The 26191-nt window shown below is 33.1% G+C and overlaps 1 protein-coding gene and 1 long non-coding RNA gene across 5 annotated transcripts in view; one reads left to right on the forward strand and one right to left on the reverse strand.

The window, feature by feature from the left end:
• Positions 1 to 3974: 3974 nt before the first annotated feature.
• On the forward strand, positions 3975 to 10000 carry LOC126776950 (uncharacterized). The gene is made up of 2 exons (XR_007669998.1): positions 3975 to 7139; positions 7180 to 10000. It is a non-coding gene; the product is annotated as an uncharacterized LOC126776950 (long non-coding RNA).
• A 988-nt stretch (positions 10001 to 10988) lies between these two features.
• LOC126776875 (uncharacterized) overlaps positions 10989 to 26191 on the reverse strand; it is a 39792-nt gene continuing 24589 nt past the window's right edge. For all 4 annotated transcript variants that reach the window (XM_050499728.1, XM_050499726.1, XM_050499725.1 and 1 more), the window contains exons 4-7: positions 17259 to 17423; positions 16588 to 16679; positions 15469 to 15619; positions 10989 to 14722 (exon numbers count right to left, since the gene is read on the reverse strand). In XM_050499728.1, coding sequence (XP_050355685.1) covers positions 14442 to 14722; positions 15469 to 15619; positions 16588 to 16679; positions 17259 to 17423 — 689 coding nt within the window. In that variant the 3' untranslated portion in view covers positions 10989 to 14441. The remainder of the gene's footprint in view (positions 14723 to 15468; positions 15620 to 16587; positions 16680 to 17258; positions 17424 to 26191) is intronic.

The raw sequence follows: 26191 nt of genomic DNA on the forward strand, positions 1-26191 counted from the left end.
CCCGGGCTTGAACCCACTTGATCATCGGTTAAGATTTACGCATTCTAACCACTATGGCATCTCGGCTCTAACATTTATTCATTTGTACTAAAACAAAACCAAATATAAGGTTAATCGACATGTTACAGTATTAAATACAAAAACCTAACACAAAAAGCTAACACACATTTATTTTTTATTTAATTTAGGGACTTTTGTTCTACACAAGCACGTCAATCCCATTGCCCCTTCTATATTTTGTAACATCATTTATTATGTATTGCTATTTGATAAAGTTCCAGGAGCATCCTAGCAGATTCTGATAAAGGATCTGATAGAATGTTCTGAACTAATCCAACATCGAACAAACATATTTTTAAATTATTGAAGAGTTACTTTCTCTGATTCTATGTCTTGACACAACATTCAGAATGTAGATTCTATCGAAAAGATTTCTCATGAAATTGTAGTTTCTTTTTCTGAAAAGAAGTGCACAGTCAATTACAACAGGGAAAGTAATGTTACTAACATTACTTATTACTTGAGTGCGTCGTTGGTCTTGATGTAAGGCCGCGCAGATCGGGAGCTCCTGAGTTCAATTCCCAGGTCGGGCAAATAAAAAGTTATTGGGTCTTTCTGTCAGAAAATTTTCAGTAGCAGCTTGGAGTTGGAGGTGTGAACATTTCCGTGCCTCGGAAAGCACGTAAAGCCATTGGTCGGCGCCTGGACTCTTTCCAGTCGTGTCGGATTGCCGTCCTATCGGATTTTGAGAGTTAGGGAATAGAGAGTGCACCTGTGTTTGCGTGTGCACTATAATATCTCCTGCATAGTTGACTCTCTCTTGAGATATGCCACCGTGGCCGAAATCGGTCTGGAGGACATTATTATTATTATTACTTACATTATGTAAGTAATGATCCACTTATAAGCTGTAACTACACATTTAGAGAGGGCCATAGACTTTTCATTGACCGCTAGATTCTTGTGAAGTTTTTTTACTACTATCCTATCTGTCTGATAAACGTTTTACATTTGTCATAGTGACTATTACTGTGACAGGGGATCCCAATGCAATAATGTAGTCAGGATTAGCCACAGGCTATTGCGGTTCTCGGCCTAGTGTTACTTATTTAAATGGCTGCTTGTTACATCAGGCTATTTACACTAACTATATACACATTTATCCAGGCCCTAGAAAACAGTTGAAGTTGGGCAAGTGGTTTCTTTGGATTTAATTTACTATTTGCATCTTGTATAACATGTATTTGGTGAAAATTGGAAAAATGCATGAAAAAGTAAAGAAAATGAGGTGATAAAACACAATCCCTTTGCTTTGCATGATAATGGAAAAATTTAATGCGACCTCATAAAATTTGAACCTAAAATATTTTAAATATTAAACATCCTAGTAATATTTCGAATATGAGCTCCGGAAGTGGTCGTAATAGTTTACACCACCCATGCTCAGAGTGTACTCCGCAGTGGCAGATGGGCAGTCCATTTTTTTCTTCTAACCATTCTTTTGTCTTCTTTCTATAATCGCTTTGTCTCTAGGGTTTACTATCGTTGTTATTACAGGGACATCTTTTGTATCTCTCCACTTTATTACTCCAATAGGTATATAAATTCACCTGGTTGTAAATTATGACCAAAATGTTTGAGAAGTCCTTTTCGTGTCATTACAAAAGTTCCTATGGAGAATATTCTCTTATTCAAGAGCTACAGAAGAAAAGAGTTGTTAAAGACTATTAGTGTATTTCTCAGTACATTTAAATAAAAATTTTTGACAACCCTAAACCCCCGACCAGAGATTAGAGATTAGTTCAGATGTGACAGTCGCCCTACACCTAGTTTTCAACCGTAGACAGAGAAACAAATAGACCAAGGGGCCGTGAAACCGCGATTGAGACAGAGATAGTTTGTTAATGTGTGCGTATAATGTTGCCATAGTAACTGCATTCCCTGTTTTGGGAGATAAATAATTTTCAGGATTTCATTAAAATAAAATAAGTTTATTAAATTTTACTTTTTAAAATTTATTACACTTTTTTTAATTAAAATATTTTTTTTTTTGTTTTCCAATTACACCCAAAAACTGTTGCTTATGCTATAGTACTTCATCATCTTTATATGGTACTGGATTAGCATTCTCCTCAGAAGTTGAAATCTAAAACACACAATTAAATTATTACTAAAGAATGGTTGCCACATAGATTTCAATGTTAACCTCTTGACTCGGTATATAAGTTCAGAAGAAGGTATATCGGTTAAGAAATTATAAAAAAGAGAACGAATAAATAAAAATAACATATTTACATATAACGACTACGTCTACGATTCGATATTTTTTATCGAAAATCGGGACATTTTCTTTAGTTGACGCTGGCAGCACTTACATGATAAATAAGTATAGGTTATGAATGATAAAAACTGGAAAATCCTATTATCTTCAAGATTTTAATGCAATATAAGGTTCCGTCATGCTATGGCATAAATAAACATCACTGAGAAACTATATTTAGGGACAAAATCGTCGTACTTACGCGTAAAAACACACGTCGGCAATTTTCTTCTTGCTATCACTTTAACATGAAATAATACGACAATGCACCATTGTATAACCTTCGATATGATATAAGGATTGTTTCTCGGCTGGACTGGATTAGAATCCTTTTCTTACACAAAAGTAAGCGAAAATTGAACAAAAAACACAATGAACGCACCTACTGTCAAGTTTGTTTCGCTACTTAAGTAGCGAAACAAACACCAAAACTGGTTACACGATAAGGGACAAAAGATTTGATAATTCTATCTCTGTCTAACCCATTTGTAACGTAATTTTCGTTCTCTTTCTTGTGTAAGTGAGAAGGAAGTCGTCATTGCGTATTACTATTAGTTTCTCTGTCTACGTTTTCAACTGATCCGTTTAGGCCCTTCAGTCGCGCAATAGTCTCAGTTTTGACATGAGAGTACTCACTTGTATACACACATATGTATAGATTTAGTGATGTGATGTCTAATATCGATATCGACAACAGGAGCTGTTCTTTGATTTGTCGATACTATTCTGCAGTGATTCATATTTATTATTAATTTAAATGACGAAATAGGTAAATAAAACTATTGAGAAATTTTGTGTTTTGTTTATTAAATTTAGATATTTATGTTTATTTACTTAAACATTTTTTCCTTAATCTGAAGGTTTTATATTTTGTTAGAGCCCGTTTTTGTGGTTCGCCCATCTTTGAAATGTACTTGTCCTCGATTGCGCCATACAATATTTTGTTAATAATATTGTGTATACGTATGCCATCACTATACATCGTTACTCAAAGACCTATTGGAAAAGGAAGACCAAAGGTAATGACAAGTTAGTGAATTACTTTCTGTTCATAAGGCCATAGGAGTGTCTACGTTACTCTTACAAAACGGCCGAGCCACACATTTTGACTAAGGTGTAGGATTCGTAGAGAACTTAAGACTAGAATTCGCGCAGAACGCTTTGTATGCTTTATTTATATTTGTTATATTCTTATTTATATATGATATTAATCAGTTGTAATTCTTGTGACAATATCAATCAAACATTTTTCTAGAGTAAACTTGTAACGTTTGACATTTAATATTAATTTTTATGGTGAAAATGATCTCTTTACGCCAACTGACGTTTCCGGACAGAACTTGAAATCTGGCGCCATTTTTGCAGAAGCCTCTCCTCTTTACATGGTCGCAATTTTTAAGTTTGACATATTAAGTTAAATCGTATTATCTAATATACTTACATATATCACTTGACTTAAGGATAACGTTATGCAATCTATTGAATTTTGATAAGAAATACGTTTAAATTATTTTAATTTTCGTAATATTAGACTTGTCAATTTGTTCACCAATGAGTTATCAATTTATTGAACACGAGCAGGAAAAAATAAAGTTGTCATAGATACGGAAAAAGTATTATTTTTTTGTTAATATACCAAAAAAAAACATTTTTTTTTGTTTATAATTATAATCATATACATAATCAACATAGTTAAAAAAAAGTTTGAAAAAACCTCCACAGTGCTGGGTGTAATAAGAAAATTAGCAAAGTAATAATAAATTAGTCATTAGCAATCTTCTTTATCTTCTAGATCTGAATCGTCCTCACCAATATCGGGACCAGTAGGGTTACAATCAGTTGTTTTTAACTGTTTATAAAAATTGTGAAAATACTTCATCAATTAACTTCTGAAGATTCATTAAATCTTTCTTCTTTTCGGCACTGATCGGGTCTTCAAAGATTTGGTCCAATCTAATTGATTCATATTATCTACCTTTTTTCTTAAAATTTACAGTGTTGAAAACGGATTCCCAATTAAGCTCATCTTTCAAATGATTTATGCCCAAACTCGTTTTATTGTATAGCAACTATTTAATCGGTTGCCATAAAAACTTTTGTTGAAGCATCATTCATCATTCTTCTTCAGAGAAAGAGAAGCATCATTCTTCTTTAGAAAAAACGGTCGTTTTTTGGATTTTAACACTAAAAAATCAAAGAAGTCTTTCATGGTCATTACTGTAGTAAAAGAGTTGTAACTCTAAAAGGATTTTAAAGTTATTATGCATTATGCATGTTCTCACTAGCTGTATACAAGCATTTTAGTGATTAATCTTAATTTGTGTCCTTTTCTTTGTTTTTTCTATTATTGCGTGATGAGAGTCGCACTCCATATATAATTTTGTAGTGAATTGTTTACAGCGTAGGATGATTGTTTAGTAGGTACATAAACATCATGACAACAATATTATTTTTATTTTGGCCGCCACAAGTATCTGAGTAGAAAATTACTTCCTTCACATTTGACGGCAATCTATTGCAAAAGTGCCACAAACATGATCCAATTTGATTGGCTACTCCAGCTCCTATGCTGTCGTCACACATATAGCATGCCTCATTACTTTCCAGGTCATGTATAGTTAAACTAAAGGACCAAAGCTGTCGTTTATAAAAAGATACTGAGGATTTTAAATAAGGCGTTGGCAAGCATCGTTGAAGATCAAACGTAAATGCCCTAATCGAAGAGTCGTTCTTTAAAATATCTTTGTCAATCTTTTTTTCATTATAAGCTTTTTCAGCTTGAGATTGATGTTCGGCTAATTCAGCAATCAAATTTATTTTTCGATCGGGGACTGCCACTTTAATTTTAAGGCATCACATGTATTGCAAGTGTCTTTTGAGGGTTGTTTAAACGAGAGATTTAGGTCATGGAAGCATTTGGCATAAAGTTTTAAAGAAACAGGATTTAACGTAAATTCTTTATAATCCCGATACATTTTTTCAATCGATAAATCGGTAGCAAGGTATTTCTTGCCAATGGATTTAATGGCCAATAGTGGCTTTCGTAGCTCGGGAAACTGGAAATGTGTTCTCGGACAGACATCATAATTGCCAATAATATTCAAAACACTGTTTCCTTTCAGCCACTGTAATTCTTTCAGCACATTTTAAATTACATATTCGTAAATCTTTAGTTTTTCTCTCAGAGACTAATTAATTTAACTGCATTCAGTCGGCCATAACTGGATAATTAGAAATGTTCAATTATGTTAAAACATTGTGTTATAATACCTATATTAATGAGTACTTAGTTGGCGGATTTGATTTAGAGACAAAAAATGAATTTTACGAAGAGCATAAATAAAAATAAGACTTCAAATGACTTTTTATAGTTCGAGTAAATATGAAATTATGAACCACAAAAATGTATTTGCAAAAAAATGCTTACAGATACATTTGCATTGTATTATTCAGAATAAAGTTTTATGATACGATTATATTATCTATAAATGAGGTTTATCAATGTTAATAAAGTAAAGTTGGTACAAGTATGTTGATACATACAAAGGTAATCTTAATTGTCATTTTTCAAGATTGGTAGAATTTTTTGGACACAAGATCATAAGATATTATATATCTAATAATATCAACATAAATGATTAAACAAAAAATGTTAAATGTACAAGTTGAGCTATCAAATTTCGGATAATAATAATGTGTGTTTTGGTTGGCGAGCACAACTTGTTAAAACTTTATATCAATAGGTGAACAGAATAAATTTCCAACTGATTTTAATGGCTTAGAAATATTTATTTGTTTAAAATATGGTATCAACAACATTAATTTTTTTGCGTGTAGCGATTTAATATAAAATTGTGAGTATTGTGTGTGACTGTTAGGAAAGAATACTAAGTGCAATATAAATGTATTTATTTAAAAAAATGTGTAGTGAAACAGTAAATATAAATTTTGCATATATTTTTCGCAATTCTAGTGAAATCGTAAATATTATTATTTTGTTTTTGATACACACACATTAATTACATTAGAGTCTTAAATAAATACAAATAAAAATTAAAAATAGTTTCTGTAGAAATAGTGACCGTGTGGAATGGTGGCAAGAATGCTAGCAGCATTTCCTCTTTGAGTCGCAATTCCAATTCTCTGGGCGAAAAATGAACCGCCCTCCTTTCACCGGTAAACACAATAAGGGGGTGTCATATTTTTGATGAAAGTGTTTGCAATATTATTCCAAGTTCCATTTGTAAATTGTTATTATAACTATTTTTCACTAGCCGACCCGGCGGAATTCGTTCCATTTAAAGCTTTTGGTAAACAATATTTTTGTCTTTTTTTGTGGTGCGTAAATATATAAAGATGATGGTTTTCCGACCCGCGGACACGTGACGCATAATTATCCATGAGATAAACAGGGAAACTCAAAGTTCGCAAACTCCCAAACTGCCCTTGCGATTTATTGTCATCGCAAAAGGCCAAACGCACGGGAAATTGTAGACGCCTGTCCTGTCCTTTGTACTTTCCCTTGATGATTGTCGCCTCAATGATGTTATTCATTAGCTTGTTCACTGTTAGTCTCGTTCCATTCCACAATCGTTGGTTGGTTTATGGTACGCAGCAAGTACTCGCCTATACACCACTCATACAACATCAGCTCCGCGTTAAAATATCATTAAAAATCGAATTCCGGGCAGATTGTCGCGAAAACAAGTTTGAGTGAAATATAAGTGTGTGATTCACCGGGATTATTGTTTGCCACGCTCCAGGACAAAGGGTTTCTGAGGGAGAAACTCGAAACTCCAGGATTAACTGCTCCCAAGAGGTGAGTCGAGTTCCAAAAAATTTTAAATATCTGAAAATAGCGGAAGAAAACCTATCCGCAAACACCCTCTTCAAAAAGATTGGACAGGAACTGGCGAAGATATTAAGATTAGAAAGCATAAAGAAATAACCTTAAAACCACGCAGGCTGCACGCGGGTAACCTAAGAAACGCAGTACACGTTTTTTTGTCGAAAAACCGCATAGAGCGCCGCCACAGACGCGAGGCTACTTGTAGACTCTGCCCCATCGGAGGATCAGTTTACCAGAGCTAGCTGCTAGGTGAGGATCCACGGAACCGTAACTTTCCCTCAACCCAACCCCCCTTGCGACGGCTTAGTCAAACCAGCGCAAGGAGACCCTACAAGAAAACCCCTTTTCAAAAAATCACCAATCTCCTCCCCGCAAGATCATAATCCAATAGTAATATAATATATACATTATAATACTTACAATTACATAGACCTAAGTCATCTAAAAGTAGTAGTACTAGAACGCACTGGGAACATGAAAAGAAAAGCCAAAGTTGCCGTCCATGACTCTGCAGGGACTCCACGAGACAGTGTTGACCCTCTCGGACTCAGGAATCGACATAAGTACAACCTGGAACAAGAGCGCTCTCGACACGCAAAAGGACTAATGCGATCGCAAATCGATATAATCGAAAACGCTTACAATAAAGAGATAAGCAACTACAAGGTTGTCACAACAACAGTCGAGCAACTGCAGGAGACCCGCAGAGATATAAACGGGGCTCCGAAGGAAACTCAGGTGGTTTGGAGCTGGCTCGGCTACAAGACCGTGAAGCCCATCAGAGAGGCGCAGAAGGGTTTAGAAGGCAGGCTTAAGGCCCAGACCTCCGTCACCACCGACAACGTGAAAGAGGGAGCAAGATGAGAGAAGGTAGAAGATGTGTTTTTTCAACTTTGGAGTAAAACACATCAGCAGCCTCGGAAACCAGCTGGACGTTCTTCGGCAAGAGGTTGACAAAACCAAAACCCTTGTCGCTGATCTACCTAAGTCTCCCGAAGTCACTGCTCCCCAAACTCCTCCTACAATAGACAATAATCTCAGGGAGATACTGTCCAAGTGGAGTCAAATCTGGAAGAGCCAAAACAGACAATGCAGAACATAGAAAAAAACACACAAATATAAATAAATAATATAAATAAATGCAGTACAGTAACAGTCTGTTAATGTCCCACTGCTAGGCTAAGGCCTCCTCTCCATTTTGAGGAGAAGGTTTGGAGCTTATTCCACCACGCTGCTTTAATGCGGGTTGGTAGAATACACATGTGGCAGAATTTCACGATGTTTTCCTTCACCGTCAAGCACGAGATGAATTATAAACACAAATTAAGCATGAATATTCAGTGGTTCTTGCCCGGGTTTGAATCTACGATCATCGGTTAAGATTTACGCGATCTTACCACTGGGCCATCTCGGCTTTTTTAAATAATAAATAAATAACATAGAGATAATGTCAAAGAAACTGGACATATGTCGTCCGAAGTGCGCGCTCTTAGGAACGCAAAACCCAAGGCCATCCCTGGAAATCGAATTAACGGTCAAGGAAGTGACCCTTGACAATTATAAATCAGGGAGCAACAGTGAAAAACAGGTCACGGGCCCACTAACTTTTGCTCAGGCAAAGCCGAAATCCGCCTACATTCTATAGTACCCGTTTTCTCCTACATTCTATGGTACCCGGCGATAAATATAGCCTCAGAAATCGACCTTAGAAAATAAACACGAAATTTTAGTTGACACAAAATTGACGAAACCCCAGGTGTACGATATATGAAAGCACAAGAAGAGGTTTACAGAATTTTCCGTGGACTTACTTTTACTCTTGCACTTGTTGAACATGGGCATGCTGTGTTGCGATAGCCACCATATCATCCGAATTTTTATCCGATTGAAAATATATGGTCTCAACTGGAAAGCTGTAAATTATATTTAGATAATTAAAAGTTTTTAGTATTTATTTATTTAACAATATAAACAACCAAATAACAATTAAATGTTGGCACTACAAAAACCACGAAAGTTTAACTTGAGTGCCATTCCGTCTATGGGTTTACATACAATATACGCTAATATTCCTCATAATTATTTCTCGCCTTGTTCCGTTATCTAAGACATTTATTAAGCTATTTATTAGAATTTACTAGAATATTCAACAATAATACCTATTGTGTAACGGTGTTTGTTATGTATACTAAATCTGTATCTAAAAAAATCCTTAAACATGATCTTTTTATTTTATTTTTCCACAGCCTAAGGACAGCACTTATAGAAAAAAATGGTGTATTTTAGTCAAATACACAGACACTTATAATTGATTTAGAGCTCCTAATAGATACCGGTCTGTTAGTGTTTCGTGGGACAGAGATAAAGCCTTGCGAAGCCAAAATTAGCAGATTGTCTCTTTCCAAAGGATCGACCTTATTCTCAGGTGCAATATTTATTCCCGGGTACTATTATATTTTGGTATACAAATAAATGTCAAGCAATTTAATAGCTACTGTAACGTCATGCCATATAATGCCACGCTATATATCGCCACGCCACAAGCCGAAACAAGACAAACCAAGCCATGCCATGCCATGCCACGACACGACACTTAAAGCCGGTACTCTCCACTAAGCCCGTCTGTAACCATTACTGGCGTCACATTCGAGTGACAACAGAACTTAATACCCGATCGGCTCATTTGGGAATGTCACAAACAATACAAAATGTGTACAAAAATGTTGCTATGGCAATCAAAATAACGGACGAGATGATGTTGCCATGACAACGGAAAATAACAGTGGTAAATTGGAAAAGTTTTAAGATATAAATATACATTTGATTATTGATATATTGTTATTATTACCTTCCAGTTTTACTACATTGTACAGACGAGCACCTTCAAAAAAGAAAAAAAATCCACTGAAAGCAGTCCTAGCTGGTTCTGTTAACGCTGCCTGGTTAACGCTGGGTGACTTTGATCAAACTGTAAGACTTTGTGTTGTCTAAGAACAACAGCAAGAATAAACATTTGCCGAACTGATAACTTTATCAGCCTGTTAATGTCCAACTGGTGAGCTAAAGCCTCCTCTCCATTTTGAGGAGAAGGTTTTGGAGCTTGTTCTACCACGCTGCTCCAATGCGGGTTGGTAGAATACACGTGGGGCAGAAATTCAATGAAATTAGACACATGCAGGTTTCCTGACGATGTTTTCCTTCACCGTCAAGCACGAGATGAATTATAAACACAAATTAAGCACATGAATATTCAGTAGCGCTTACCCGGGTTTGAATCTACGATCATCGGTTAAGATTCACGCGTTCTTACCACTACGCCATCTCGGCTTGAACTATGTGTAAATAAGTCTAATTTATACAAATTTGTATTTTTGTAAAAAAAAGAGTAAACTACTGAATTTCTTGCCGGCTCTTCTCGGTAGAATCTACATTTCGAACTACTGGTAGCACTTGACGATTCATAAGTACTTGTATTTATATATTATATTATTTATTTATATTCATAAGTCTATTTGTATAAAAGTAATTTGATTAGAAATAAATTTATAAAATAAAAATAATTAATTGTTAAGCTAGATTATAAGCGGCACACATTACTTGAAGCAGTTACGAATTTTAATTGTCATATTTCATAAATATAAATTTTATATCATATAAATATGAAATATTCATAAGGAGATAAACTAATTAAAAATATATGTTATTTTAAAAGTAATATTCGGTAATAGTAGAAACTGTTTGTGCCACCTAAATCGTTTATTTTTATTATATATGAATGAACTAAGTTTAATAAATAAAAAACAGCATGTATTTGGGGTTTTTATTTATAATAATCTAATTAAAAATGTCAATAAAACAAATATTTAAGTAGTCAAACATCGGACGGAGATTAGTATCATACAAGTAAATAAAAACTAAATTAAAATATTGGTTCCGAAATAAAACAAATAAAATAATAATACATTTCAGATTGTTTTTTTTTTTGATTTCATAACCCAACACATCTAAGACTTAAGCGAAAAAAAAAACATTTGCTTTGCAAAAAAATTCCAACGATATATAATAACAATTATAAAATTCTTGTTTTACACATTTTTTTCTTACATCACTATAGCATTACAATAAGGTCTCCAACTAAACAAGGACCAGAATTTGGACGGATAAATAACTTAAGATATGAAAGTATTTTATACTAAATTAAATTCCAAGTTTTGTCTATGCCTCATAGACACAAATTTTATCTTTCTTTATGTCTAGTTAATGGAAATTTTAGAGAATATAAGTAAATAAATTATAATTAACACTTTCTCAAAATAATATTATAATGACTTGAGAAGGCAATGGACAAGGCACACATTAAAGGCCAAGGCACGAATTTTATTAAAAAAATAAATATTTCGCAAAAACAATATTGTTCCCTCTAAAATAATTATAAACTAAATTAATGTGATGGTCTTGGAAAGAGCCTGGTGGGTTTCTCTTATAATATGAACGTGTATTTACAATAATCTAATAATTATTAACTAAACTTTACTCCTTATATATATTGCATTCAATTTGAACGTCAACGCGATACTAATAAATGGTTTACATTAAGCATAGTAAGAGCAAATATCAATATTTTAATCGAAAACAACCGCACCATATTACCTAATTTTTAATGTTTCCGACATTTTTTATAACATATTTTGATATAAAGTTTTGTTATTACAATGGCTACAACCGATATAAAATAACTCAAATATAGATAGGCACATAAATATTTACATGTTTTATTATGAATATGTTAACATAATTAATATTTAATTTAAAAGAAATTCCATTTTCCATAAAAATAAACAGTCAATTAGAAAACATGTAAAAATATTTATTTTTTTCTTATAATAAACACTTTGTGCTTATATTTATGAACATGTGTAATACAAATACATTTAGAACTATGTTCAAACAACATATACAATAAATGTGTGCTTTATTTAAACTAATTGTCTTAAACAAACCGGCTTTCCACTTTATATAATTAACATGAAAACATCAAATAAATTGAAACTTAACGAACCCACGAGTTTGCGAGGGTATGTGACGTCATAATGTTAAATTTAGCTCTATGTAACATTATGACGACACAAACATTAGTGGCACGTTTTCAGTCACATGATATTTCCTACATTTGAATTAAATTTTAAATTTTCAATATAATGTCGTGACAATACAAAATAAATATATTACATTCATGACATAATTTAGCCTTTATAATAATTTTTGATACTTAACTGAAATTTTTTCATGACAAAAAGCAGTGGAAAGTCAAGTTTAATATAATAATATTACACACAAAAGCTGTGAGTGCTGATACAATAAAAAAAATTCACTACTTAATAATCAATTAAAATCCTATATAAAAATTAAAGTATATTTTATTGCGAATATAATTTAAAAGAAATGATCTTTTTATGAACTTAAATATAATTATAAAAAAATAAATGTAGACAAAGATGTAAAAATATTGTATATATAAGAAAATTTGTATATAGGGCTGTTTTTATTTTAAAAGTGTGGCCAAAACTACATGAAAGTCTCAATAGATGACTTTGTTCCATTAAAAAAATAACACTTTACTTTTGAAATATATTCTATCCTATCCGTTGATATATCATAAATTGGTTCATTAAAATGGGCCGTTGGAAACAAATACCTGCATCTTTTTATTAAGATAATGAAGACATATATGATTAAGACATTTGAGAAACGTATTTAATTTTATAATATTAATGTTTTTTTTTTTAATAATATAGATAGGGCAGATGCCACGTGATGGTAAGTGGTGATCGCCGGTGTAAGAAATATTAACCTTACATCATCAATGCGCCACCAACCTTGGGAACTAACATGTCATATCACTTGTGCCTATTGTTACTCTGACTCACTCACCTTTCCAACCGTAACACAATAATACTAATAATGTCTTATTTTTAGTGCGCAATATTTGTCTCAAAGTCTCTGAGCAGGCAAAAGAAGCCAGCATATTTAAACTTAATTGATTGAGATTCTTACATTAATATCAATATGAAAAATTCATTTTTTTTATTCATCACTCAATTGATTTGTATATTGGAGACTTTTGTTTAATATTTAAGCTTGTAAATAAAAATTTATTTGTATGTAGAATATTATTATAATATAACCAGCTGATATATATACGCATATAGGTAATGTCAGCCTGTGTATATACACCAAATGTCATGGAATTGAGTGGTATAGAAGTTGCAGTGCCATTTAGCAGCGAGTTACAACAAAGCTGATAATATAAAAACATCCAAGAAGAAAATACATATATGTGACAACTTCCATGGTAATCGATCAAACATTGTTCTTACTAATCTCAAACAGATATACTAAGATAGATATATATATAATATAGATTGAAACAATAAATACTAATATTATAAATGCGAAAGTAACTTTGTCTGTATGTTACGCTGTCTCAGCTAAACCGCTGAACCGATTTTGATGAAATTTCGTATTAAGCAAGCTTGAGCCCCAAGAAAGGATATACTCTGCTTTTTTATACCTAACACCTGCATATTATAATTTTATAATACACACAAATTACAAAATCCATTTTTGGTCAAATCAAGTGAAATCAATATGATATGAATGGCAGTTTAATTTGTGGCTGTTTTCAGATACAAAATATAATTCAGGGTATATTATATATGTATTTATAAATCATTTAGATTAATTAGACTAATTTTTCTATTGTAAAATTATCTTAGTACGACATATGTATATTTTTGTTTAAATGTGATTTCATTATATAGAAATTGTATAAAAATGTTCTTATATATTAATAATAATCATTTTAGGTTAGTTATTTATTTCTTATTAATTAAGATTTTAAGTGATGAATTTGTAAATGATTTTCCACCTTATGCATTATGTGAAATATGTCAACCAAATGTAATTATTTACTTACCACGCAATAATATCAATGAATTGTGCTAATATAACTTACATTCTACTACATGAAAACAGCTGTATATTTTATGTTTATACAGCATGATTAATATCGGTACGGTTATCTATAATCATCTTCATCGCACAGCGGATAATAAATATTAACAAAAATCAATGCATCTCTTTCACGCATAATGGCAGGTATACATAATACCTAACTCTTTCGCACATTACATACTACTCTAGCAGTAATAAATGGTGTTTATATAGGGACGGTCTTAAAATATTTGTATAAAAATATACAGCAATAGTCTATTAAACTTCAGTGCTATGCGTTTGTATGCGTACCTTTTTCTGACTTCCATTTCTATTGAGAGGCGGTGAGTTGTTCGAGTAACCGTGGTTCCACTTGCCCATACTCCCTGGTTCACCTTCTCTGGGCCTCGGTTTCTTCAACGATGATCTTAGGGGCGACCTCGTTATTGTACTCGCGTCAGATAGACCAGTTAACGTTGTCGCCGTTGTGTTCATGGATGCAACGCTTCCATGACCGTTTGTGCTGTACGGCTTCCCAGAGGCATCTGTCATTGATATACCTGAAAACATTTTTAATAGTAAATTAGTTTCTTCATTTGATAGAGGTAAATCTTGTAATATAAATATACCATTATAAAATGTCTAATAAAGAATAATTAAAAATATGAAAAGAAAATGAAACTAAAATATGAAGATATTTTTTACAGAGGATTATTATATATTAAAATATTTTACATAAACACTAAATCTGACATGCGTTTTTGTATCGGTTTAATGTTTTTGAAATAAAAAAAATATCCCTTATGACTTCAGTGCCACAAACTGTACAAAATTTCGACTTAATGGGAGAACAGCTACTGGGTAAGCTTGACCCTGACACTTCAGGCTAAAATATGACACGGCAGGTTAACTTTCCGGGTAAGAACTAGCCCTGCTAAAGGAGGCAACCTCGAGGCCCATGCCCTTAGTGACCTTTTGGGCCAGTCAGGAGGAACCCTCACTCACGAATGTACTGTATAATGCTTGATGGTACAGAATTTCCCTATATATTATTTATTATGAGATGGGATTATGTATACAGTAGACAACAGTTTGGTATCTTTTCTGTACCCCCTGACAACGTGCAAAATTACATGAACAGTTGCGCAGTTAAGACGTAACAAAAAAATATTCCAATGGCACATATTCCATATACTACTGGTCACATATTCCATGCGATTTTCTAATAGCTCTGCTATAATATAATTTTTACTTATAATAAAATGTATGTGTGGTTATAGAAAATATAATATATTTAGATATTTACCTCGTCCTTCTTTAAATCCTGGATTATTAATCGTAGTGCTATCTTCCACCTCCCCCAAGGGATTCGTCGGATCACCCCCAACTCTCCGAGAAAACAGCGTGTCGTACAACGACATTATAAATAACGCTGAATTTATCACTATGCTTACTATCTGAAAATTAATACAATAAACTTGTTTTATAAAATATAATATGTAATATTTCTAGTATTGTAATGAAGTTGAAAAAATATATTTGAATACAATTTTTTTTATGGTATAGGAAGGTGGAGTGGCAAATGGGCTACTTGATGATAAGCCATCGCCTATAGACATTGGCGTTGTAAGGAATATTAACCATTCCCTACGTCGCCAACGTGTCATCAATATTTGAAACTAAAATAATAATAATAATATCATGAGACATTTTTCACACATGGCCATCTGATCCCAAATTAAGCTTGGACAAAGCTTGTGCTATGGAAACCAGACAACTGATATACTACATATACTTCTTTTCTTTTTATAAATACATACTTATATAGATAATTACACCCAGACTCACGACAAACAGACATGTTCATGCACACAAATGTCTGTCCTGGGTGGGAATCGAACCCACAACCTTCGGCGTGAAAAGGCAATTATCTACCAACCACGCCAACCGGCTCGTCAAGATGATAACATTATATCCCTTGACTATAGTTCAACTCACTCACACATCCTTCAAACTGAAATGCTAAGTATTTCTGTTTAGCGGTAGAATATCTGAGTGAGTGGTACCTTCAGACGGGCTTGCACAATGCCCTACCACCTAATCATAAATATTTAGAAAGATTTTGTCACTGTATTTGCTTGTCTAACATTAATGAAATTTACTCTTTCTTTTTATATAATACTCTATGAATAAAAAGGAGAACTAATCAAGAAGATCTAAAAACCAAATGTTTCCTCCGTCAAATATAGTCCTATTATCATATGGAAAGAATTACGATAACTTTGTTTTTAAACAATATACATGTAAAAATCCACAATCAGCTCAAGAAAAATCTACTTGCAAATGGCAACATTATATTAATAATATTACAAGCAGTTACGAAAATGGTAATATTATAATTTGCAATATTATTAGATGATTATACCTGCACATAGAAAGCTTCGCCTCTAATGAGATAAAATCCCCTGTCATCGCCCTGCACAGCGAACAGTCCGGCTGCTGCTATAGACAGTAACGCTGTGAATACAAAATTGAATATCAATTCTACATATTCTTACTCAAGTTGGCTCCTTATAGACAAATCTAAAGATAATTATGTCTAATATGATACATTATGGTCATATCTTTATGTACGTTATATAATTGAGATTTTTTTTTATTCTAATACATAAAAAAACTTAGTAGAATAAAAGAAATGCATTGTTGGTTGTTCGTGAAATGTTTTTATATATTTAAGAAAAAATTAACCGTCTAGTTTCTGAAATGCTGGTCAATAACAAGTTAATACATGAATGCCTGATATATGGTCTCGATAAATGGTCATATTATAGTGAAAATAAGTGCACTCTTCTATTCCCTTACACATAATCTGACGGGGAAAAAATCGACACAACCAGAAAGAGTTCAGGCGCAGGAGTATTACCACTACAAAATCCCAGATTTCAGACAGCTACGTAGAATTTTTCGACATTAATTAAATATCATTTTTATTTGTACGACCCAAAAATCGAACCCAGGTACAGAGCTTATAAGCTAGCCACTAGCCAAACGAGCTATACGAATATAACTCTAAAAATTATTTGGTAAAAGCCTTACTTGCTAGAAGTGCCAAAGCCAGCTTCGTCAGCACAAGATGCGTGTACTTGAATCCAACTTTCTCCTTCGAGGATATCATGGCCAGTTGCAGTACTGACAGTATGCAAAATACTCCCAAGACGGACACACCGACTGACGCCACAACTCCTGATATATACACTGCCGCTGTAAACAAATATCTCAATTAGAAAAAAAACATTAAATGCTTTATAGAGTTTTCTATTGGCAATATTTATATTTAACACACCAATAGGCACCAATAGTTTTAACAGATATTTAATTCGTTATGCATCAAAGGAAAAATAGCTTCATGCTTCAAAGATAGCCTTCTTTGAAAATTGTATGGCTTTTTATATTGAATTTAGATTCATTTAAAAAAAAAAAACATTTAATACGTTGCTATTAAATGATTTTTTTGTCCAATGATTAGAAAAATGGATTTATACATTATTATATTTGTATTAAGCTCCTTAAATTTTAAGTATAAGTTGTTCGCACACTATGCCCGATTAGTGATCCTGGCTAAAAACACATAAACATTTCTCTTTACAGAGGTAGCCTGGAAGAGATCACTATTAGTAATAAGGCCGCCTTTGCATACTATATTTTCTACTACCTATTATATGTTACTAAATGTTTGCAAAGTGTAATATAATATAATAAAGGATTAATAATAATAATAATAATGGATTTATACATTACAGCTAAAATAACATAAAATATTGGTATTGATTTCGTATTCTTCCGTCTGCATACACTATTAGGGAACATTTGTGTGCTAAAGGATATTACAAAACGAACGCCTTTTAGATGGTGACACACCTTGGGAATAAAAGGATCGCTTCGAGGCTTTTTCAAATAAAAATATCATATTATTAACCTTATGTTAACGTTTCGAGAAACAAAAAACACACTGATTTTCTGATTTGTTGTTTATAGATTAATGAATTAAAAAATAAAATATAACCGGATGTTTCTTTAAACAGATAGGACAAATGACTGATAGATTCTGAATAACCTGACTCATTTGAACACAACTTTCCTCTTACTCACAACTTTACAAATTATGCGACCGTGTATCCTGAGGAGTTACGTTCGCGCATACGAAATGTGTTTGCATTGTATTTAAACACAGATTTTTGGAAAAGAAACTTTTGAAATAAAATTAGTTTTAGAAACAAATTTTGCTGATTGGTAAGTATAGTTTATAGTTTGACTGTTGTCTTTCGCTGGGTTATAAGCGATCACTATGTCTTCGGTTGTAATACTCGATCAACCAATAAAAAATAATTGTTTTTATGTCAAAATTATTTATCAATAATAACGGAATTTTGAAGTTTTACAGCCCCGGCCGTCTGAAAACCGTTGGTACTGCGCCTGACCTCTTTCCTGTAATACCTGTAGCACCTGTGTCTGCGCACTTAACTACTACTAAACTTTTTTGCACTATAATATCTCATACGAGGCTGGTTAGGTCAGGAGCACGTGATATAATCTCTATACTTTGCAGTATAGTGTAAGTATTTTTAAACTAGTTTTGATAATATATATCAATCTTTAAAATGCCTTTTAAAAATTGATAAAAATTAACGTTCATACGTTAACATTGATATAAAATTATTTTTAAACATTTTATGATTGTAAACCAAAACCCAATTATAAAAACCTAGATACGTATAAAACTGAAAAGTTTTTTCGTTTGCTTGAAAGCGTTAATGTAAGAAACTACAGATTGATAGGTTGTAAATTAGTTAGCCTATTTATTGAGAAAGCGACCTAGCTTATAACATCACGCATCATGTTAATCATAATAATATAGTATTATTAACGAAATGATTATAGGCTTTTTAACGACTTCGATTCAATTCAAGTATTACCATTAAAATGGAAATCTTGCGACTAAACTCTTCGCAATATCCTTCTAAAGATTTTAATTCTGTCGTTATCTTAAGTTATAATCGAAACAGAAAATATTGGGAGGCTAAGCTTTGCACCACATTGGTTTATTTGTACTTATTATTATTATTATTATTTGTGTCTAATTTTCCGTGAATATATACAATTTACATAATTAGGTCATTTCCCAAGGCTCACAATATCTGCTAATGTTTAGATTAATTTATATGTAGCGATCGTGTCAACTTTTATACTCGTAGTGTAATTAGCCATGCCTTTTATGTTTTCAATTACGGAATTTGCTATCTAATTAATTATTTTACGTTATTTTTATTTCTGTTTCGTATTTCAAATGGATACTGTTTAAAACATATCTTTGACGTCATTTTAGTTACAAAGATTCGTTTTTACAAAATAACTAACTAGTGGCCCAAAAGCTCAAATACTGAGCTAGAAATTCAGATGGGCAATATCGGCAGTGTCCCGAGTACAATGCTACAGGACTATCTTTTGAACGACGTGTTTTTCAATTTTTTTTTGGCATATCTATAGCTTATTCCAATTACAGGAAGAGTAAAGACAAGTAAACAAATTTGACAATGAATTCAAGCGATATCATTGGTCGAGACGTTGAATGATCTATGTTATTCATTACTGATACGCGAAAAATGGCGTTTGGAAAAGTAAAATTAAAGCGATTATAAGTAGTTAAGTGGAACGTGCATTATTAGCAGAGCTGGTAGCAAAATGCATGGAATATATATAATCTATATTCAATATATATATTATATATAATCTTTCGTATCGTAATCACATTTGGAATAGGTAACCAAACGTTCTTTTCTGCTCTACCTACAGTTGGTTGGTAGATTATGACTTCAATATTAAACCAGCCTTTTGTACAATAGTTTTTATGTTGTACAATAAAGTATTAGAAAAATATATACCTTTGTCTTATATATAACGACGTGCATAGTGTGTATAATTTTTAACTCAATATTTATATATCATCATTTTTGCACTATTTCACTTAGCATAAATTAATTATTTTTTTTATAATTTCAGCCCATCTAATTGAAGAATGGGTCACGTGATGGATGAGGCCATTGTCTATAGAAATTGACGATGTTAGAAATATTAACCAATCGTTTTATCGCCACTGCGCTGCCAACCTTAAAAAGTTATGTTATTAATATTTACACTTTTTGTAGGGCTGTTTTAGCGGTAGAATAATTGATGATTGGGAACCAGACGGGCTTGCATAAAGCCCAACCACTAAATAGGACGACGATGTAGCAGTTCTTCTATACCTTGATGTATATCTCTAAGGCAGAAAGGTACCAACCTTGACTTATATTCACTATGAAGAATGAACCATTTCTTAAACCATTAACTAGCCGCCAATCTGTGATCTAATATTATCGCTTGTCTGTGAATAAAATCAGTCCACCCTACAAGTAAAATACAGAAATAAGTACAAAGTAACGTAGCTTTGTAGAATAAATAATGCAGATACCTGCACCTACTCATAAAGTAACAGCCTGTAAACGTCCCACTACTAGGCTATGGCCTCCTCTCCTTTTTTGAGGAGAAGGTTTGGAGGGTATTCCACCACGCTGCTCCAATGAGAATTGGTGGAATAAACTTCGTGGTGGAATTTCAATGATTTTGACACATGCAGGTTTCCTCGCGATAATTTCCTTCACCATCAGCATGAGTTGAATTATATATACACAAATTAAGCACATGAAAGTTCAGTGGTGCTAGCCCGGGTTTAATCACACTATCATCGGTTAAGATTCACGCGTTCAAACCACTGGGCCATGAACTTGAGCATTAATAAAATTAGTAAAAGGTGATGATGAATGATGTTTTCCTGACAGATTATAACAAGGCGGCCATTGTTAGCGGAGACCAGTCAACTACGCAGAGATATTATTGTGCAAAGTATATGCGCAAACGTAGGTGTACCTATCATAACCCGAAGGGAACCCTGACACGAACTGAGAGAAGTCAATTCCATAATGAGTTACGTAATTGAAAAGGTAAACACTTCTGAACTCCGGACTTCACATGAGAATTTCTCGACAGAAAAATCCGATAAAATATAGCAGAATTATGATACGATAAATATGAAAACACATCATATAGGACAAGGTACGTAGTTGACTAGCAATTTTTATATTAAATTATGCGTGGTAACTTTACCTTGTTTATAATGGCGTCACGAAAAAACAACTCATCACGTAACAATGGAATGACATTGAATAATTGCATTAAAGTAATTGTTTCTCCGATCTTCTCATTGCACGAGAACCAATATTTATTTTTGTACAGGTATTTATTATAATTTTAATACAACGCTATATACATCTATTCAATGGCGCGCTTTGGTCAAACCGACCCGTATGCCGTGACAGCAAACGGCATGACCACCTCTGGTGCCATCAAACCACACATATCGCCATCCTTCTATACTCCCTTATGTGTGTGTGGCGCATATACTATCTACTTCATTGCTATTATATTATTGTAATAATATATTATACATAGTTTATTAATGAAACTCTACGGAGATATTAATATATTTATTGATTTTCTTTAATTATAAATTATATAAATGACCATCAATTTAGATTTTTCACATCTGCTGGATGTACCGTGACGACCATTTGGTACATTATATGCAACCATGTAAACAACAGCACATTTCCTTACACGTGCCATCCCACACACAGTCATAGCAATTCATATTTTTCTGTCTGTATACAAAAAAGTAAAATTGAAAATACGTAATTAGCAGTGTCTTTTGACCTGTGATTTTTTGCACCACGTTATTCAACTTGTAGAATGACCTTGTAATTAGAACCTTATCATTACAAGATATCAGAGTTCAGCATTTAACGTTTGATATAAAACAGTGAGATGAAATTGCGGCACGTTTCTTGAATCACTGACTCATACTTTGTCCATGACGTTTCGTAGTTATTTTAAATGATTAAATAATATATTAGTATGATTATGAAAATAATTAACTTCACAATTATAAGTAATAATTTATATTAGCATAGTAATCGTTAAGAGAAAACAATGAAATTCAACATCGATGACTCATTCAATTATACATTCAAATTAAATTATTAATCTAAACAAAGCTATTTATAACATACCGAATATAAAGAAAAGGCATAAGAAAAGTGATGAATGACTACAGATTTGTATTAATACAAATGATTTACATTAAGGCCTTAAATATATACAAATAAGAATGGTTATTGTGCAAATCAGGACCGCTTGGAATCGTGGTAAGAATGCAGTAGCAGCGTTTCCACTTTGAATCACAATTCCGATCCTCTGTGAAAAACAAACCAGCCCTCAGCCAATAAGACGAGGTTATGTGAGTGAAAACGTTTTAGTAGATTAAATGTTTTTGCACTATTACTCCAAGAATATTATTATTCGTAAATCATATTATATATAAATGGACAAAGACAAAATGTTTCCATGACTTCATCTGTGTTGGTCAAGCAATTTTTTTTCGGTTTTGGTAAAAAATATTTAAAAAAATCAATACATGCAAATTCATATTATTATTCAATAATCCTCTAATGTTCAATAAATATTATGGTGGTTTTTTGACCACTGGGTGAAAATTAGTAAAAAAATATTTTTTTAACGTATGAATAATCAATCACAATGAAGTTTTGAGTGTATCTCTCACGTAAGCATTGTATTAAGTATTATATAGTAATTAAGAACATATCTTGAGTATAAAGGTATTCTATTAGATTCTCCGCTCCTGTTAATATTTCTATATATGTATATCGTATAGCCAGGTGGACCGACGACCTTAAGAAGGTGGCGGGCACCAACTGGATGCGGAAGGCGGAGGACAGGGAGCTTTGGCGCACCTTGGGAGAGGCCTATGTTCAGCAGTGGACAACAATTAGCTGTTGATTGATTGATGTATATCGTGAGAGAAACCGAAAAGCGAAAGGAAAAAGGTTTTGATTGATGTTTTCCTGACTGATCTCGGTCACAGCGGCCTATCTTATACGAGACAAGTAACTACGCTGGACATTTTATAGTGCACAATTGTATGCGCAATGCGCATATAAAAGTTCGCTTTTATGTTTAGATGGATCGACAAACCAGAAACCACTTAAAGACTTTAGACGAAGGACCAAAGGCTCGACATGCTTTTTGAGAACCGGGACAAGCTGCTCAGATTTTCTCCACAGAAAAACCCAATTATTATTTTTTATGGCCCGTCCCCAGGTGTGATCCCAGTACATCGTGATCCGCGAACTTTATCTGCCTGGATAATAAAATTCAAACGACGAGACAAGGTCGTTCCATATAAGACAAACAATTCGTAACGAATCCCTAATCTACGGAACACCTGTTGTTAGTTCAGTAGGTGTTACAATGCCTCGCGCGTTCCTCGGCACTCGGCATATATGTCGCGAGACAATACCATGCCGGTCGTGGCAGGGAATTCATCATTACAATTTCTTATGCAATATATATATATATATATACTATATTATATACTAAGACTTGCTCCAACAGGCGCACCATCTCCTAGTATAAGATTTTTATTGATTTAATAGTTTTTTTTCAGTTAACCATTACAAAGATTACACAATATTCGTCTTAATGTCGTTACAATATATATATATATATATATATATATATATATATATATATATATATATATATATATATATATATATAGTTTTTGAATCGTACATTTTACAAAATTGAATGCTAGGAACGTTTCGGCCTGTACGTATATAACGATTTTTCTCCATAGAATCATTTTATATCATGTAATTCTTAAATAAATCCATAGTTCTTATTTTTCATACTAAAAATCACACATATGCAATTACATAACGAATAAAAGCAAACAGTCTGTTCATGACCCATTGCTGGTCTATGGTTTTGAAGATTCTATATGTAAAAAATCAATTCGAATCACTCCATGGTTAGATTTGATGTGAATAATTTGCAAAAAAACGAGTAGTCAATTCCCAAATATTTAAATATACATTTTAATAGCTTTACAACTTAGATAGTATTTTTAATTTCATGGTTATTTCGGACATGAATATCGAGAGCTTAGATTTCATGTAATAAAATTAAGAAAAAAGTACTTAATATTAATATTATTGTATAAACATAGCGATAGTTTAATAAAAATAAAATTTTAGTCTTTTATCAATTTCTCTTTACTCGTGTTAAACGTTACTTCGCCCGTGTTGTTCTTGGACATCATTGAAATTAGACATGTGTATTCCACCACGCATTGGAGCAGCGTGGTGGAATAAGCTCCAAACCCTCTCCTCAAAAGGGAGAGGAGGCCTTAGCTCAGCAGTGGGACATTCACAGGCTGTTACTGTTACTGTTGTTCTTGGCGTGATTTACTATATATAACCTTTCTTAAAAATTAGCACTAGCTCATTTTTTTTTCAAATCAGTCTAGCAGGCCATGTGATTGAACGCGTTAAAACATTTAAGTATACTTTTCCAACTATCAATTCATTAATTGAGAAACGTACACTATATATATTCAAGTTACGATCCATGAGAGAGGAGCAGTAAAAGTTTAATGAAACCCAAAAACTGAATGTATTCCTCTCCAAATTACATTTTTAAACAGTTATTTTCCAACCTGTTTAACATAATTTTATATTTTTAATTAGTCAACATCTAAGATCATCCCCAGCTAGATTACAAGAAGCTTTTTTTTTATATAGAATAGGAAGGCGGACGAGCATATTGGCCACCTGATGGTCACCAGTAAGCGGTCATCAACGCCCACAGACATTGGCATTGTAAGAAATGTTAACCATCGCTTACATCACCAATGCGTCACCAACCTTGGGAGCTAAGATGTCCCTTGTGCCTGTAATTACACTGGCTCACTCATCCTTCAAACCGGAACAAAACAATACCAAGTACTGCTGTTTTGCGGTAGAATATCTGATGAGTGGGTGGTACCTACCCAGACGAGCTTGCACAAATCTCTACCACCAGTAAACTACAGATACAAGCACATGAAAGTCACGCTTCACGTCAATAGTCTTAATTTCAAGACTGAAAGAAGAAACTGCGAAGTTCAGCTGCTTTATAATCATATAATTTTATATACTAAGACTTGCTCCAACAGGCGCACCATCTCCTAGTATAAGATTTTTATTGATTTAATAGTTTTTTTTCAGGTAACCATTACAAAGATAACACAATATTCGTCTTACTGTCGTTACAATAACAATCATTCCTTTTCGTATCCCTCGCTTTTATTCGTTTGTGCATAAATAACCAATTATTATTATTTTAATTTGTACTGTTAGTAGGTCATTTACACAAAAACTAGTACAAAAAAACATGTCACCATAAAACAGTGAACGCTTGGGAATGCATAAACTGAGGATGCTTTGAAAACAATGAACGCATTACCAAGAGTAGATAGTTAAAACAATGACATTGTTCAAGTATTACACCCACTTCGCTTAAAGCACTAACTTTTAATGCGGTTAGGGTTTATGACAGTCTCGAGTTGTAACGGGAATATTGTTCGATGATAGAACACTTACAAATACCCTTAACTTAGTACATTGCACTTCTATACTAACATTCTCGTATAGTATCTTGATTATTGAAAGTTTTCCACAAATTCTGACACGTCTGCAATTATATCTAGTAGCCCTACCACTAGGTGGTAGGGCTTTGTGCAGGTCCGTTTGGGTAGGTACCACCCGCTCATCAGATATTCTACCGCTAAACAGCAATACTTAGTATTGTGGCGTTACGGTTTAAAGGATAATTGAGTCAATGTAACAACAGGCACAAGGGACATAAAATCGTCGTTACCAAGGATAGTGGGACATGGCGATGTGATGATTAATATTTCTAACATCGCCAATGTATATGGGCTGTGGTGACCACTTAACATCAGGTGGCCCATTTGCCCGTCCGCCTATCTATAAAAAAAATATATATAGTCATTGTCGCATATCACTTTTTGACAT

This window comes from Nymphalis io, chromosome 21 (genome assembly GCF_905147045.1).
Source record: "Nymphalis io chromosome 21, ilAglIoxx1.1, whole genome shotgun sequence".
NCBI classification, from domain to species: domain Eukaryota; kingdom Metazoa; phylum Arthropoda; class Insecta; order Lepidoptera; family Nymphalidae; genus Nymphalis; species Nymphalis io.